Raw genomic sequence first — 16,276 nt, forward strand, 5'->3', positions numbered from 1 at the left:
AGAGTGAATGCTTCCCGTGCGATTGATTAATGTGCGTGAGATTTGTACTCAATGTGCGTGAGTGTTGTGTCTAATGTGCCTGAGATTTGTACTTAATGTGCGTGAATGTGTAAAATGCAGCAGAAAATATGGATATCAGCTTCTTCCCCATCCCCAGTAGCCATTGCCCCCTCCCTGATGATGATGATGCAGAGGCAAGCTATGGTGATTAAGAATTATGATGATAATACAACAGAAATTCACATTTAGCTAGTGTGCAAATTTTGTTGTGCGTAAGTCATATATATAAACATTCAATTGTACTGAAGGTAGCTGATAATCCAGAATCCATGGACAAATTGAAGGAAGAAGTAACAAGAAGCTTGGGCGTTAATGTGCGTGAGTTTTCTGTTCTGCTTCTTTCTGAGATCGTAATTCTGAACTACTCACGCACATTAAGCACAAATCTCACGCATATTAAGCACAATACTCAGGCACATTATGTACAAAACTCACGCATATTAACATCACGCACATTAAGTACAAATCTCAGGCACATTAAGCACAATACTCACGCACATTAAGTATAAACCTCACGCACATTAATCCACCGCACAACCGCACGGGAAGCAACAAATGCACCTGATCCCTTCCCTATATATATATATATATATATATATATATATATATATATATATATATATATATATATATATATATAGTCGAATTCAGGTGCGGCGACCCCTTCTCCTGCGGTTGTGCGGCGGTTTTCAGAATATACTAATAGTTAAGCAAAATATACACCACTTCATTGTTGTGTGTTTCTCTTACACTATTAATGCATATTGTTAACACTATTGGTGTATCCTAAAAACCGCCGCACGACCGCACGAGAGGGTGTCACCGTATTTAAACTTTTTCCTATATATATATATATATATATATATATATATATATATATATATATATATATATATATATATATATATATATATATATATATATATATATATATATGTATGTATGTATGTATGTATATTAGAAATGTAATTAGTTAAATATATGCATTTATATAATAATAATAATAATAATAATAATAATAAGAAGATATTATTATTATTATTATTATTATTATTATTATTATTATTATTATTATTATGAAAGTTATACCCCTCATTTATGTCTGTTTTTTTCGTTAAGTTTTTTTTGTACATTATGCTATTGATAGTATTAACTCCCAGTGGTCGGTTGTATGTACTGGATGTATATATGTGATGTATAATATGTACAATATGTAAATGTAAGAACCATGAACCAAGGAGATGTAGATGAAAGGATGTAGATGAAAGGGGTTCTTTTATTCATGTTTTGTTCTTGGGTCTTTTCTTGTAGAGAGAAGGGGGAGGGCATGCATAGAGAGAGAGAGAGAGTGTGTGTGGAGATAATGGAATGGAGTTCTCCCAACTTTGAGGGCTCCAAGCCTTTTTATGCGCAGGGTGGCTGGTTAGATCCGTCACCTCCGACTTTGACCCGTGGACCGGGTCCCGAACCGCTTGACCCTGATCCGCTTATAAACGAGCTCACGGACATACAGGTGGTCGGTGTCGGGATATATATCCTATCAAGAGCCCCCCTTCCCCCCCAGTTCGTGCCCTGACGCTGAGCTAACAAGGAAGGGTTTGGGCCGGAAAAATTAGTTAGACGGTCACTGACATGCGCCGGTTGCCTCGTTAAAAACCTTAAGCTGATAAAAAACCCAGTGGGAAAAAATTTAGCCCAGGAAAAAAGAGCACAACTTTAAGCGCAGTCTGGTGGACCAAAATGGAGTGCCCGACCTAATGGTCGGACTTGCAACGCAATTTGCGAGATCACACCTTGTCGTTTTTAACGACCGGACTGGTGAGTATGACCAGGAGGTTGATTTGATTGCGATCTGAAGATCCACTTTGCCAATTACGGGATTTGGATTTACTTGTGATTAACGGGTCGAACTTGACTCATCGAGAGACGGGGTTTGCAATGAAAACTATTAATTACTTTTTTGCCAATCATGCGGATCGCAGACAAGAATGCTTTTCCCACCCTACTCGGGCTTGACCGGTTGCGACTATTTTCGAGCACGGTCAAACTTTGATCTAAAGCACTCGACTAAGAAAATCGCTCTAAGTTAAAACACATAACTGTAGAAGGAAATTTGTGAATACAATACAAGGTCATCAAATTTTAATTTGTTAATATTGTGTGAGTGTTGTATTTTAAAAGAACTTGTGAATATTGAATACAAAACAAGGTAATCAATTACATATATGTTAACATTGTATGTTTGTAGTATATAAATTGTGAATTTTTAAAAGGTAAATTATGACATTTGGACTCCGGTCCACCTTGCAAGGTGGATTCGGATCCACATAATAATTTGCGCTTTTAGTCTTACTCAAATGTATCAAAGAAACCAATAAATGGCCCGGGTAGTAGGTCTAAGTTTGGAATATGATTTATATATCTAAAAGTATAAGTTCGATTCTTGTCAGCACTCTTTCAATTGAATCTATTGCACAAAGTCGTAATACAATTTATCTTTCCCGTAAATTTTTTTTGTCAACGCTTCCTTGATTGATCCTATCACACAGAATTTTCCTAGTATAATTTACCTCTCATTTACAATATACCCAAACAATATTGTTCTTGGTAGCTATTGGCATTTTTACTTCATACCAAAATTTTCAAAACTTTATTATTAGACAAAAATTGCATTGGAATCCAAAGGCGGGTAATGCTTTTGTTATTGGAGTAATATTTCGCAAAGGGTGGTAGTGCTTTTGTTATAAATACATTTTTATAATGTCATAATATATATATATATATATATATATATATATATATATATATATTTTACGTACAATTTATGTCATCAAAAAAACAACAAATATCTTCGCTGTTGAAGTTGAACTTTAACATATGCACGCAAAATATGTTGAATTTCTCTTAGACATCGTCCAAACGAATGTTCCATTATCCATAATCCACATTTTCATAAATATTTATGGTCATCCAATCCACTTTTGCGTTTGATTTCCTATATACACGTATGATGAGACTCTTCAATGTCCCAATACAATCAACATTTTTCTCAATTTTTTTAGACGTGTATAAAATTGTTAACTATAATAAGGGAAAATCGCACTTTTGGTCCCACAATTGTTACTCGATCTGCAATGTGGTCCCTCATTGTCAATTTCATTCAATTCGGTCCTTCAAAACTTTAAATCGTTGTCAATTTAGTCCTCCGATCAGAATTCTCTTAAACCATAGTTAATACCATGGGCTTTTTAGTAATTTCACAATATCCCTTAATTACTCTCAATCTTCCACCACATTTACCCCCAAATTAAATTACCTCCAATTCCTCTCAGCCAGTCAGCCCCTAATTCACTCGCGTTATTTCTAGAAGTGCTATGTTTCCTCCCAATCTGCGATTACCATTTCTCACTACTGCAAACTGGACGAGGAGAGGACAACGAGAGGACGACGAGGCACGAGCACGAGCATGTCTTCAAACTACTTCGATGGTTCAATAGAGTGGATTCGAGAAGTGCGATGTTGGTGAGGTGAAGTCGCTCCGGTAAGGATGTCTTGGAGTTATGCCAACCCTGGAAAGCGATTTAGAGCATGCTCACGCTATGGAGCACGTGTAAGCATCTTAAATGATTTTTATTTGTTGTTATTAGGTTTTAGAATACTTATGACTTTGTTAATTGATTATGAATGTAAGGGGAATGAGAACTGTAGGTATTTTCAATGGTTGGACTCCGATGTCTCTGAGCGTGTGTCCAATGTGACTCGAGGTCTATTGAAGAGGTTAGATAAGCAGGAGAGTGAAATGCGAAAGCTTGAAGCTGTTATTGAAGAAAGAAATGTCAATCTTAAGAAGAAGATTTTGGAGTCCAAATTTCAATTTTTGTATGGTTTTGGATTTGGAATTGTTGTTGGTTTTATTTGTTTCAGGTATTGGATGAAAACGAATTATCCAAGTGAAAAGCTTTTTCAGTTGAACTAGAAAATATTATGTACTGTAATGGTTAATTATAGTGTTAATTTAGATTATTGAACATGGAAATTTTATGTATTGTAATGGGTAATTCTAGTGTTTGAATTATTGAATTTGAAAAATTGTGTACTGCTTGGGTAATTCTAATGAACTGCTTGTGTTTGAATTATGTACTCAAATGAACTGCTTGGGAACAATTGTACTAATAAAACTGCAAAATGATATGGCTAAAAACACTGCAAATATAAAGAAATGAACATTTGCATTGCATTGTATAAACTGTCAGTAAAAAAAAAAAAACCAAATGAGTAAAATCAACTGCATTTGCATTGCATAAACTGTGAAATGAGAAACTTTGTTTGTACCTTACATTCACAGTGAAACTGGTAAAAGAACAAATGACCACTTCAGCAAAAAAAAAAAAAAAAAAAAAAAAAAAAAAAAAAAAAAAAAAAAACATGGTCAATTGTAATCAAGCAAATGCCCTACAAAATACAGCAAGCAACTTCATTGTTTTGCTGAATACCAAAATACAGCAAGCAACTTCATTATTTTGCTAAATACCAAAATACATCAAGCAACCTACAAAATGAATACATCTTTATTCCCTTAGGGTCACTTGCAATTAGTTTTCCTGGCTAATCTCTGAATTCCAGATAGAGTTGTAAACTTTTTTCCTCCTCTTGTCAGCATATTTTCAGCACTTGTAGTTGAAACTTGTGAAGCAATAAATGTACACTCTTGTGGAACCTGGTTGTGAAGTGGTTGTGATGGCTGAGATCTCATTACCTCCTGAGATCCATATGCAAATAAGTGGTCAGTAAAGAAATAATAAGTAAACAACCAACATAAAGTGCTAAATGTTGAACATCCAATCACCATTTCATCAAGTACAAATGATGGCACTTGTGTTTCAACTGGTATTTCTTCAAACTGCCCATCAACTGGTATTTCTTCAATCTATTCAACTTCATCATTCTGTTCAGCTATTTCAGATACCTACATAATAATAATAATAATATTATTAGATACAACACTCAAATAATCAAAATTAAATGTAAGACTCAACTAATAGCATTACCTGTGGATTTTTAGCCTTGCAAGTAGTTTTATTATGCCCTGTCAGTCTATATATTCTGCATCTCTTCACCTCCTCTAATTTCTTTGTTCTGACTTGTTTAGTTTGTTGCTTGCTCTCTTGAACTGGGTATATCTTTCTCTTTTTTTTTGGCCTACCAGGTTGTGCCTTATACTTTGGGGGGAGTGGTGCTAGAAGATCTGGTTTAACCCATAAATCTGAAGATTGAATGGGAAGTATTGCAGGTTCATAAGCTCTCAAATAATACTCAACTATATAACAGTGATGCAAATAATCTTCAAGGCTTTCTCTTTGTTTCCTTATAGCTGCTACACCATGACTGCAAGGAATGCCAGTGAGATCCCATCCTCTACAGCTGCACTGTCTTTGGGCTAAATCCACCTTGAAGGTCTTGAAGTTCTGATCATCAACTTGATATATATTTTCATGTGACTTATAAGTACTAAACCTAGCTGACATATCCTTTGTCTCTTCAAGACACTTTCTGATTTTGGGACAAATCTTATGTTGATATGTTTTCATTTTGTCTCTATTCTTTTGCATTCTAGTCATTAGATATATCCTGATCTTATCAACTATGGTTAGGATAAGCTTGTCCCTCAAACTCAAGATAGTGCTATTACATGACTCACACAAATTATTCAAAAGCATATCAGACTTTGGAAAAGTGCTGAAAAATGTCTTACAATAATGACTAGGATCTCTGACAGCCAACCACTCAGCAGCTTTTTCATTTTCTGCCTTTAACTCCTCCATATGGCTTTTATAATCTGCCTCAGTTGTAGATTTACACACAGCCCACAATTTCAACTTCAAAACATTTCCAGTAAAACCATCCTTTAGAAAGTTGGCATGCATATGTGATGCATTCATAGGAAAAACTTACCACAGACGCAGACATCGCAAGCAACAATAAGGAAGCAGTAAAGTAAAGAATAAGAAGCCAAGCTATTTATAGTAATCTCTTTCTTGTTTATTTTTATTCAGATTTCCAAGTTGTTTTTTTTAGTTCCTATTTTTTTGGATATGAACGTTAAGTAACGTTAGGCCTTCAGTATATATAGCTTTAGAAAGACTGAAGGTATGCATCGAATTTGAATTTTGAAAATTGTCTTATGACATTTGGGAGAGGAAGATCTCTAAAACTCTTCAATATATTCCTGTTTTTTTCTTGTTTCCTTCGCTGTCTCTACAACCATAAGGAAATCAAGAGCAACCGTTCCCTCATCTCGCCCAATGACACATTCACAGATTCCCGAGCCCATAACAAATTTGGTATCAGAGCCTGACGCCATGGGCGAGAACTTGGCAGACTCATTCAAGGCCCTTCAAGCCACGGTTGCCGCCCTGCAAGCCGATCACGAGGCAGAACGCGCTGCTGCAAAGGCAGAGCACGACAACTTCCGCCAGATGCTCCGGCAGCTGCTGTCTGGGAAGGCGCCCGCAGCCGACGACGCCAGTAGCCATGACGGGCCACCTCCCCCGCCTCCAGGTGACACCGCGCCTGCTCGGCCAGCCCCCACCATCACCACCGCTACTCCCCAATTGGCCCAGCTGGAATTTCCCCGCTATGATGGCCGGGAGGACCCAACCGGTTGGCTACACCAGTGTGAGCAGTTCTATAGGGCCCAGGGCACGCGACGGTAGAATTCGTGAGCATGGCTACCTTCCACCTGACGGGGGTGGCGCGAATGTGGCACTCCCACCTGGAGATGGAGGAGCCAGCGTTGTCGTGGCCTCAATTCAAACACCGCTGCATCATACGTTTCGGCCTTGGCCTCCGAGGCAATGCGCTAGGCAGTCTGGCCAAGCTCAACCAAGGCGGTCGTCCGGTGGATGATTTCAGCGACGAATTCCAGGAGGTGTTGGTGCGCACTCCGGCGATTCGCATAGACCAAGAGGTCGACCTTTACACAGCTGGGCTCGATGAGTGGTTGCGGATCGATGTCGAAACCGCGCGTCCGGTGAACCTAGACGTGGCCATAAACCTCGCCCGAACCTACGCACGGCGGCAGCAGTGCCTTGCGGCTACTGCCCAATCGGCACCAACCAGTGCCCTCCCATCCCGCTCACCCTCTTTTTCCCCTTTTGCAGGTGGTTCGTCGCGGCTGGCACCATCGCGCCCCAACCAATAGCCAGCGACGCGAACCCATCCATCACAGTCGACGCCGTCCGCGACAAGCTCGGCCAGCAACCATTCTGTCGCATCCCCCAGACCGGCGGCCTCCCATCCGCGATTCCCTGGTGCGACGCGAGGCGCGACCTCCTCCAGTCTGCCCCCTGAACGACGCCTTTCGCGTTCCGAGTACCAGAGGCAACGATCGAAGGGGCTTTGCTTCCACTGCGATGAAGATTGGTCTCCAACGCACAACTGCCGCCATCTCTTTATGTTGGTAATTGACGATAGTTCCCCGCCAGCGGTCGACGAGGATGAAGAAGCCACCGCGTGCGAAACGGAGAATCCAGAGATCTCCTTGCACGCGTTCTCGGGAACTGGGAACGGAAATACTATACGCGTGAATTTGAGTTTAAATAATGCTCCAATTACAGCCCTAATTGACTCAGGGAGCACGCATAGCTTTGTGGACTCTCGCACGGCAAATAAATTTGACTTGCCAATTCACGGGTACCCGTATTTACAGGTCGCGGTTGCCAACGGAGAAAGAATTACTGGGCTTGGCATTTGCGACAACGTTTCGCTTCAGAAAGATGGACATTATTTTCCTGTTAATTTATATGTTATTCCGTTAGAAGGTTTTGAAATTGTATTAGGGGTAAATTGGTTGCGCACACTAGGTGAAATTCTTTGAGATTTTACCGCACTTACCATGACTTTTACGTATGATGGCATGCCCGTAACATGGCAATGGGAATTAGTTTCGCCAAGCCACTTACTAAATGCCATACTACCCCAGGTAAGCAGCGGTAATGCTCTAGAACACATTTTAACTGATTACTCTGACCTCTTTCAGGAACCTATGACATTGCCGCCCACTCGCCAGTGTAATCATCGCATTACATTGGTTACGGGCGCAGACCCAGTAGCAGTTCGACCCTACCGCTACCCCCAGGCGCAGAAGGATGAAATTGAGCGTCAGTGTAATTCCATGTTGGAATTAGGCATTATACGGCCTAGTCGTTCGCCGTATTCTTCCCCGGTCTTGTTAGTACTCAAACAAGATCGGACGTGGCGATTTTGTATCGACTACAGGGAATTAAATGCTAAAACCATTAAAAGACAAGTTTCTGATTCCAGTAATCGACGAGCTATTAGATGAATTGCATGGAACTCGCTTCTTTACGAAGTTGGACTTATGGTCCGGGTATCATCAAATTCGTATGCACCTAGAAGATGTCGAAAAAACAGCATTCCGGACACACCACGGCCATTTTGAATTTCTGGTGATGCCTTTTGGTCTTTGCAATGCGCCGTCGGCATTCCAGGCTCTCATGAATGAGGTTTTTCATTCAGCCCTTCGTAAATTTGTTTTAGTTTTCTTTGACGATATTTAATTTATAGCAGATCCTGGGCGGAACATATCGCACATGTACGGACAGTGTTGGACCTCCTCCGTCGTCATCAATTGTTGGTTAAAAAATCCAAATGTTCATTTGGGGTCGACAAGGTATGTTACTTGGGCCACATTATTGACGCCGACGGCATTTCCATGGATTCAAGCAAGGTCCAGACGGTCTTAGATTGGCCACAACCGCAATCCGTTAAGGGCCTGCGCGGTTTCCTTGGTCTGGCGGGTTTCTACCGCAAACTTATTAAAGACTTTGGGATAATAGCTGCCCCCTTGACATCACTTCTCCGTAAGAAAAGTTTCGTCTGGACGCCGGAGGCGACAACAACATTTCAAGCGCTAAAAATCGCGCTTACCATAGCGCCGGTGTTACAACTTCTAGATTTCTCGAAGCCATTTGTAGTGGAGCGCGACGCTTCAGGAGTCGGCGTGGGAGCAGTTTTACACCAAGATCTTCACCTGGTGGCTTTCATCAGTCGGAAATTACCAACTTGACACCACAAACTTGCCTCGTACGAACAGGAGTTAATTGGGTTATCCCAGGCCATTCGACATTGGCGACACTACTTATGGGGCCGTCCGTTCACGGTCCGAACCGACCACTATAGCCTGAAATTCCTTCTTCAACATCGTCTCACGACGTCGCCACAGCATCATTGGATCAGTAAGCTTCTGGGTTATGACTTTGAAGTGGAATTTCGTGAAGGCCGCCTCAATACCGTCGCAGATGCCTTGTCACGACGTGACGAGGCCGAACCTTCTCTCATGGCTCTTTCAGTGCCGATTTCCCCTATTCTCGATGCCATTCGCCAGGAACTCGCCGCTTCACAGGCCGCTCAGTCATTATGGGGGAAAATTACGGACGACGTCGTGGGGCCTCACTGGTCACTTGATGGGGACCTCATTCGCTACAAAGGTAAGATCTATATTCTCCCGGATTCTCCACTAATTCTAGTTATTCTTGCAGGGTTTCACGACGTCTCACACGAAGGCGCGCAGAAAACTATTTTTCGCATCTCCTAGGAGTTCTTTTGGACGGGGATGCGAGGCGCCGTCCGCGACTTTGTCTGAAAATGCCCTACATGCCAACGTTGCAAATGGGCAAACCTTCTACCGACAGGTCTCCTACAGCCCCTGGCGATTCCATCACTTATCTGGAGCGACATTTCACTAGACTTCATCGAGGGACTACCAAAAGTCCACGGCAAATCGGTGATCCTTTCCGTCGTCGATCGACTATCCAAGTACGCCCATTTCATCCCATTGGGCCATCCTTATACAGCAGCATCCGTTGCAGGTGTGTTTTTCTCGCACATTGTCAAACTCCATGGCCTTCCGGAGTCCATTGTTAGTGATCGAGACGTCACCTTTACAAGTGCTTCTTGGAAAGAACTATTTCGATTCTGTGGCACAACTCTCTCCTTTTCCTCGTCTTATCACCCGCAGACGGATGGTCAAACCGAGGTCACGAATCGCAAAATTTCTATGTATCTCCGATGCCTGGTAGGTGATTGCCCAAAGAAGTGGATCGATTGCCTACCTTGGGCTGAATACTGTTACAACACCTCGTTCCACTCCGCATTGCAGACTTCTCTTTCCCAGTGGTTTACGGTAGCGATCCTCCGCGCCTCTTGTCCTACGAGCCAGGGGTGTCGAATCTCGACACGGTTGATGTTGCGTTTCGCGATCGCGACGCTTTTCTCGCCTTGATTAGGGACCACCTCCATGCTGCTCAGGTCCGTATGGAAAAGTTCTACAACCGTGCTCACCGCGATGTCACGTATGATGTGGGGCAATGGGTGTGGCTACGCCTACATCCCTATCGTCAGCTTTCAGTCAATCGCCGGGTGTCCCACAAGCTCTCTCTGAAGTTTTTTGGTCCTTTTCGAATCCTCTAGCGTGTGGGCGCTGTCACGTACCAGCTCGCCCTTCCTTCTTCCAGTCGGATCCACGACGTGTTTCGTGTTTCCTTGCTGGAGCCTTTCCACAGTGATCCGCCGAGTGTTGAACCCGCCCTGCCCCCATTGCACGATGGCCGGGTTTTGCTTCAACCCCACATCGTGTCTCAGTCCCGGTTGAACCGCGGCGTTCAGGAAGTTCTGGTGCACTGGCTTGGCGCCGCACCGGAAGATGCGTCTTGGGAACCGTTGGTTTACTTTCGGTCATTGTTTCCGGACTTCAAGCTTGAGGACAAGCTTGTTGACTTGGAGGGGTGTGATGATGCATTCATACGAAAAACTTACCACAGACGCAGACATCGCTAGCAACAATAAGGATATGAACGTTAAGTAACGTTAGGCCTTCAGTATATATAGCTTTAGAAAGATTGAAGGTAGGCATCGAATTTGAATTTTAAAAAATTATCTTATAACATTTGGGAGAGGAAGATCTCTAAAACTCTTCAATCTATTCCTGTTTTTTCTTGTTTCCTTCGCTGTCTCTACAACCATAGGGAAATCAAGAGCAACCGTTCCCTCGTCTCGCCCAGTGACGCGTTCACAGATTCCCGAGCCCATAACAATATGCCTTACACAAAATCTGTGGTGCAGTCCAAGAAACAATTCTTCTACAGCTTGTAACAAACCCTTTTGTATATCTGATATAATAGTCTAGGCATGAGGATTGCTTCCTATGTTCAAATCACTATCCAGTTGTTCTAAAAACCATGTCCAACTTTCCTTCAATTCTCCCTCAACAATAGCAAAGGCTATAGGATACATGCAGCTATCTCCATCAATACCAACAACACTTAACAGTTGCCCTCCCTTCTACCTACCTTTCAAATGACAACCATCTAACCCCAAAAAAGGTCTACATCCTCTTAGAAAGCCTTCTTTGCAAGCTGCAAAGCAAATATACAATCTAAGAAACCTAGATCGGCCATTAACAATAAACTGACGATCAATCTTCATCTTGACAGTAGACCCAGGATTGCTTCTCTTTAATTCATCACAATAATCATTCAACATCTTGAATTGTTCAGAATCTTGGCCTTACAGCTCCTTTCTAACCTTATGCTTAGCCCTATAAGCCTGATGTTTTGTAACTTGACAATGTAATTTCTCTTTCACATGCTCTTGAAACTGTCTTCTCCCCAGTCCATATTCAATCTAAAATCATCTTTGTACAACTTAGCAAGGAATCCTGAGTTAACAGTTTTGTTTTCATCTTGGTCACCACATGTGTGTTCAGGGTTGTATGTTATAATTTGAAATGGACATTTAGGATTGCTTCTTGAGGCAAAAATTATCCATTTGCAAATGTCATTGTGTCTACATAAAACCCTTACCCTTCTGTCTTCATTCTTTGCAAATTTAACATCTTTTCTTCTCATTGCCTCATAATACTTTACAGCCCACTTAAACTCTGAGGCAGATTTAAAAATCATTCCCAAAACAAACTTAAAACCTTCTTTTTTCAGGTTTCTTTCTTGGAACACAGTCTCAATACCATTAACTTCCCTCTCAGAATCTGAATCATCTAAACTCCTTAAAATGACTTCAGAAACTACACAATCAACTTCATCAACTTCAACCTCCTCATTGTTAACCTGCTTAGAACTAGGACCAGGACCATTAACTTCTACCTCATATTCTTCAAACACAGTATCTGGTCCATTTGCTTCCCTCTCAGAATGTTGTTCACTTGTCTCATCTAGGCCATCATTCAACAGTGCATCATCTCCCAAAGACCTAGATATCTCTACTTCATAATCCCATTGATCATCATACATATGTTCAACGTAAATGTCCAACTCCTTGTTTGTTGAAACATCTACATTAAGAGCAAAAATATCTGCATCTGAGGTCAGTTTCCCCAGTTCAAGTTTTTTTTGCATTTTTCCTACCATTTCGCTTAAACCAGAATTGAGCCTTTTTATCACAAAACCTTAGTTGTTTTACCATCCTTCTTAAATCCAGTAAACTTCCCTCATCATTGTTGAAATAATCAAAATACTCCACAAAACCATCTTTATACTCAACTTTTGGCTTCCATACCAAATTACCACCAATATGCATTTTTATAGTAAACACAGATGAATCCTCACCAACATCTATAAAGCATGAATTTAAACTTACTGTCAATTTTACAGTTTTGCAGAAAGAATTTAACAGTTTTACAGTTTTAAACATACAACACTGTTTCAAGTTCCCATGTGGGTACAACAATTGAATTTAAAGCATCAATTTTAACACATACAACACTGCTTCAGTTTTACAGTTTACCGAAACAATTGAATTTAAAGTATCAGTTTTACAGTTTTACAGTACACTACCTATGGTCCCCAAGTGGGTACAACAAAGTAACCTAGAACTACAACAGGTGCAGTCCAAGCAATAATCCCAAAACCAAACACATTGTACATGCGAAAAATAAACATACAACACTGCTTCAAGTTCCCCAATGTACATGCGATTTTTCCTTTATTAAAGTAGAACTGGTCCCCACTAAGCAATAATCTCAGAACCCAACACATTGCACATGGTGAAATCTCTTTAAATAACACAAACAAGACAAAGTATTACTTTTCAACTGCAAAAAATAAAGCATAGGTGAGCTCGGATACTTACACGTAGGAGTTGTATTGGAGCCATTTATCCTTCAACTGATCATGCTCGTGCTTGTGCTCGTCGTCCTCAGCAGTAGGATTTGTAGTTCAAAATTCTTAATCGCATAAAGGGGGACCAGAGGTGAGCGAATATAGGGCTTCTGGAATTTGGGGGTTGAAACAATTGAAATTGGGGTTAAGTTAATTTGGGGGTGAACTGTCGTAGAAGATTTGGTTTTTTCTTTTTTCTTCTTTTTTTTTTTAAAGGATATTGCAAAATTACTAAAAAGTCCATGGTATTAACTATAGTTTGAGAGAATTCTGACCGGAGGACTAAATTGACAAAGATTTAAAGTTTTGAAGGATTGAATTAAATGAAATTGACAATGAGGGGCCACATTGCAGATCGAGCAACAATTGAGGGACCAAAAGTGCGATTATTGTCCAAGAATGAGGATTTTCAGATATACTCAAGTCATCATCTAACTGCTGCAAAAACCACTTCCAAGTCTCCTTAAGCTCCCCCTCTACAATTGAGAAAGCAATATGGAACATATTGTTGTTTGCATCTATCCCCACAGCACTAAGAAGTTGTCCACCTTTTTGACTTCCCTTTAAATGGCAACCATCCAAACCAATCAAAGGTCTACACCCTAATAGAAATCATTCTTTGCATGCTCCAAAGCAAATGTATAACTCAAAAATCTAGACCTGCCATGTACTGTAAATTCACTGTCAAGTTTTAGCTTGACATTAGTACCAGGATTAGTTCTTTTCAACTCCTCACAATAATCATGTAACAAATCAAATTAATCACTATCAGAACCTTCCAAATTCTTCAATGCTTTCTTCTTAGCTTTATAAGACTGATGCATGGACAGTTGACAGTTAAACTTAGCTTTAACATGTTCCTGAAACTCCATTCTTCCCAGGAAGTATTTAGTCCAAACTCATCTTTATAGGATTTTGCAAGGAAACCAGAGTTAATTATCTTATTTTCATACTGATCCCCACAAATATGTTCTGATCTATATGTTTTAATTGTAAAAGGACAATTTTCATTACTCTTTTATGCATAAATTGTCCATTTAAAATTCTTTTCTCTACATTTAACACTCACTCTTCTACCTTCATTCTTAACAAATTTTATATCCTTTCTTCTCATAGCTTGGTGGCATTTTACAGCCCATTTAAATTCAGCACTAGAATTGAAAATCATTCCTTCTTGAAATTTAAATCCCTCCTTATGGAAGTCTTTTTCTTGAAAAGTAACAACATGTTTGGAGACTTCACCTTCAGATTCTGAACCCAAGCTCCTTAATATTTCTTCAGATTGAACACAATCATTTTCTATCATGTCCTCAGGTCCAACCATTACAAATTCACTCGTAGTTTTACAGTTAATGGTAGTGTCTATAAGATTATCTTCAACCTCATGAGAATACAAATTGTCTTCAAAGTACTCTTTATTTGGAGTAGAATAATAATCACTCAGACTAGCTGCAACAAAGTTTGATGGGCCTTCACCAAGGCTTAAAGGAGCAGTTATAGCATTTGCATAAATTTCATTCATGATCCTGACTTCATCTGATATATGGGTGATTTCAACATCATAATCCCACTGGTCATCAACTACATGTTCCACAAAAACCGCAACCATTTTGTTTTCTGGTATTTCATACACAATATTATATAAGTCAGCATCAGTTTTAATTTTCTTAAATTTTGAGTCCCTACATCTGCCATACTTAAACCAAAAGTTGACTTTTTTGTCATTAACCTTTTAACTCCTTCACCAATTTCCTAAGTTCAAGCATACTGCTCTCTTCTCCATTAAAGTAGTCAAAATATTCTATTCTCCCCTTCTGATAATCCAAAGCTGGTTGTAACACCAACTCTCCACCATAATACATTTTAATGGTATAAAATCCAGCATCCTCAGTAGTATCTATCACAGGGATTAAAATTTAATATGAGTTAATTCAATTGGTGAAAAGTTTGAATTTAACAATGCATAACAACCCCCTAACTCCCCAAGTCATAATAGAATACAACACATACTAGTAATAAAATCCACAAACCAATGACTACAGCAACATAACAACAAAACAAATGAAAATTTCAATTAAACAGTATTACTAACTCTAAGGTTCTTGAGAATACAAATTGTCTTCAGATTGTGTTCACAAGAACCTATTTCAATTATATTAGGTTAAAAACTCAGTGAAACTTTTGTGTAAATAGCTTCTGCACATAGTAATGAAATTGAGAAATAGGTTCTTGCGAACACAATGTTTTATAAATTACCCATGTAAATTCCTCTTCAAATTTCATATTTTAGTAAATTTCTCTTGAAAAAATTATACTAAAACTATGTTCAAAATATTGAATTTCAAATAAATACTTACATTTAGGCGTTCCGATTAACCCAGATAACCTTCTACTAGTCATTGTAAACAACGAACTTCAACCTTTGAGTCTTCAAATTTCATGTACATAGATGTTGTTTGAGAGCGAAGGAAAGAGCTCAGTTAGGGCTCTTGACTTCTGCAAAGGCGTACAGATGAAAAAGAAAGTTACTAGGTTAAAGAAATTGACACTTATAACCTTTTGAAAAAAATTATTAAAAAAAGGAATTTTTAATTATATAATATGGGGGACTAAATGTGGTACATTATTAACAATTAAGGGACTAGATTTATTCAAATCAATTGAGAGCGACTAAATTTCCAAAAGTAAAACAATTGAGGGGCCAAAAGTACTGTTTCCCCAATATGTTATGTTTACACTACTAAAAAAAATGTCTGATAGATTTTATGACGGAAGAATTAAAAATTTATCACGAAAGAATTAAAAATTTTATACTACTATTTAATTGGGTCAACTAAATGCCCAATAAACATTTAAAGTCTAATTGGATGTTGGATTGTTCAGTCCAAATTGAAGGAATATTTTATTAGGTTGGAACAAGCTATTTGGAATTTTAGATTAATTAGACTCCTTAATTGACGGGTTTGACTTGGTTTTGGCCCATCAAGAATATATGTAGTTATGCTGTGCATCCGTATGCACCA

The 16,276-nt window shown here is 39.5% G+C and overlaps 2 protein-coding genes across 3 annotated transcripts; both read right to left on the reverse strand.

The window, feature by feature from the left end:
- Nucleotides 1-4,520: 4,520 nt before the first annotated feature.
- LOC109146838 lies at nucleotides 4,521-6,006 on the reverse strand. Of its 2 annotated transcripts, XM_019294513.1 has the most exons (4): nucleotides 5,813-6,006; nucleotides 5,109-5,525; nucleotides 4,907-5,026; nucleotides 4,521-4,819 (listed from the first exon to the last, which is right to left on the reverse strand). In XM_019294513.1, the coding sequence occupies exons 1-3, from the start codon at nucleotides 5,858-5,860 to the stop codon at nucleotides 4,988-4,990; spliced, it is 504 nt and encodes a 167-aa protein (XP_019150058.1). In that variant the 5' UTR covers nucleotides 5,861-6,006; the 3' UTR covers nucleotides 4,521-4,819; nucleotides 4,907-4,987. The 2 variants fall into 2 exon arrangements, with proteins under 2 accessions (XP_019150058.1, XP_019150057.1); XM_019294512.1 differs by having other exon boundaries at nucleotides 5,109-6,006.
- A 7,539-nt stretch (nucleotides 6,007-13,545) lies between these two features.
- On the reverse strand, nucleotides 13,546-15,720 carry LOC109146863. Its single transcript, XM_019294534.1, has 2 exons — nucleotides 15,611-15,720; nucleotides 13,546-15,150 (listed from the first exon to the last, which is right to left on the reverse strand). The coding sequence occupies exon 2, from the start codon at nucleotides 14,860-14,862 to the stop codon at nucleotides 14,272-14,274; it is 591 nt and encodes a 196-aa protein (XP_019150079.1). The 5' UTR covers nucleotides 14,863-15,150; nucleotides 15,611-15,720; the 3' UTR covers nucleotides 13,546-14,271.
- Nucleotides 15,721-16,276: the final 556 nt, after the last annotated feature.

The sequence above is a fragment of the Ipomoea nil genome, unplaced genomic scaffold, assembly GCF_001879475.1.
Source record: "Ipomoea nil cultivar Tokyo-kokei standard unplaced genomic scaffold, Asagao_1.1 scaffold1940, whole genome shotgun sequence".
NCBI classification, from domain to species: Eukaryota; Viridiplantae; Streptophyta; class Magnoliopsida; order Solanales; family Convolvulaceae; genus Ipomoea; species Ipomoea nil.

Excerpts from the sequence above, each read along its gene's own strand:
- LOC109146863 (XM_019294534.1), bottom strand. The coding sequence starts at position 14,862 with ATGGTTGCGGTTTTTGTGGAACATGTAGTTGATGACCAGTGGGATTAT.
- LOC109146838 (XM_019294512.1), bottom strand. The coding sequence starts at position 5,999 with ATGAATGCATCACATATGCATGCCAACTTTCTAAAGGATGGTTTTACT. Across the intron at positions 5,027-5,108 it reads GCAAGGCTAAAAATCCACAG|GTATCTGAAATAGCTGAACA; the intron begins GTAATGCTATTA and ends ATTATTATGTAG.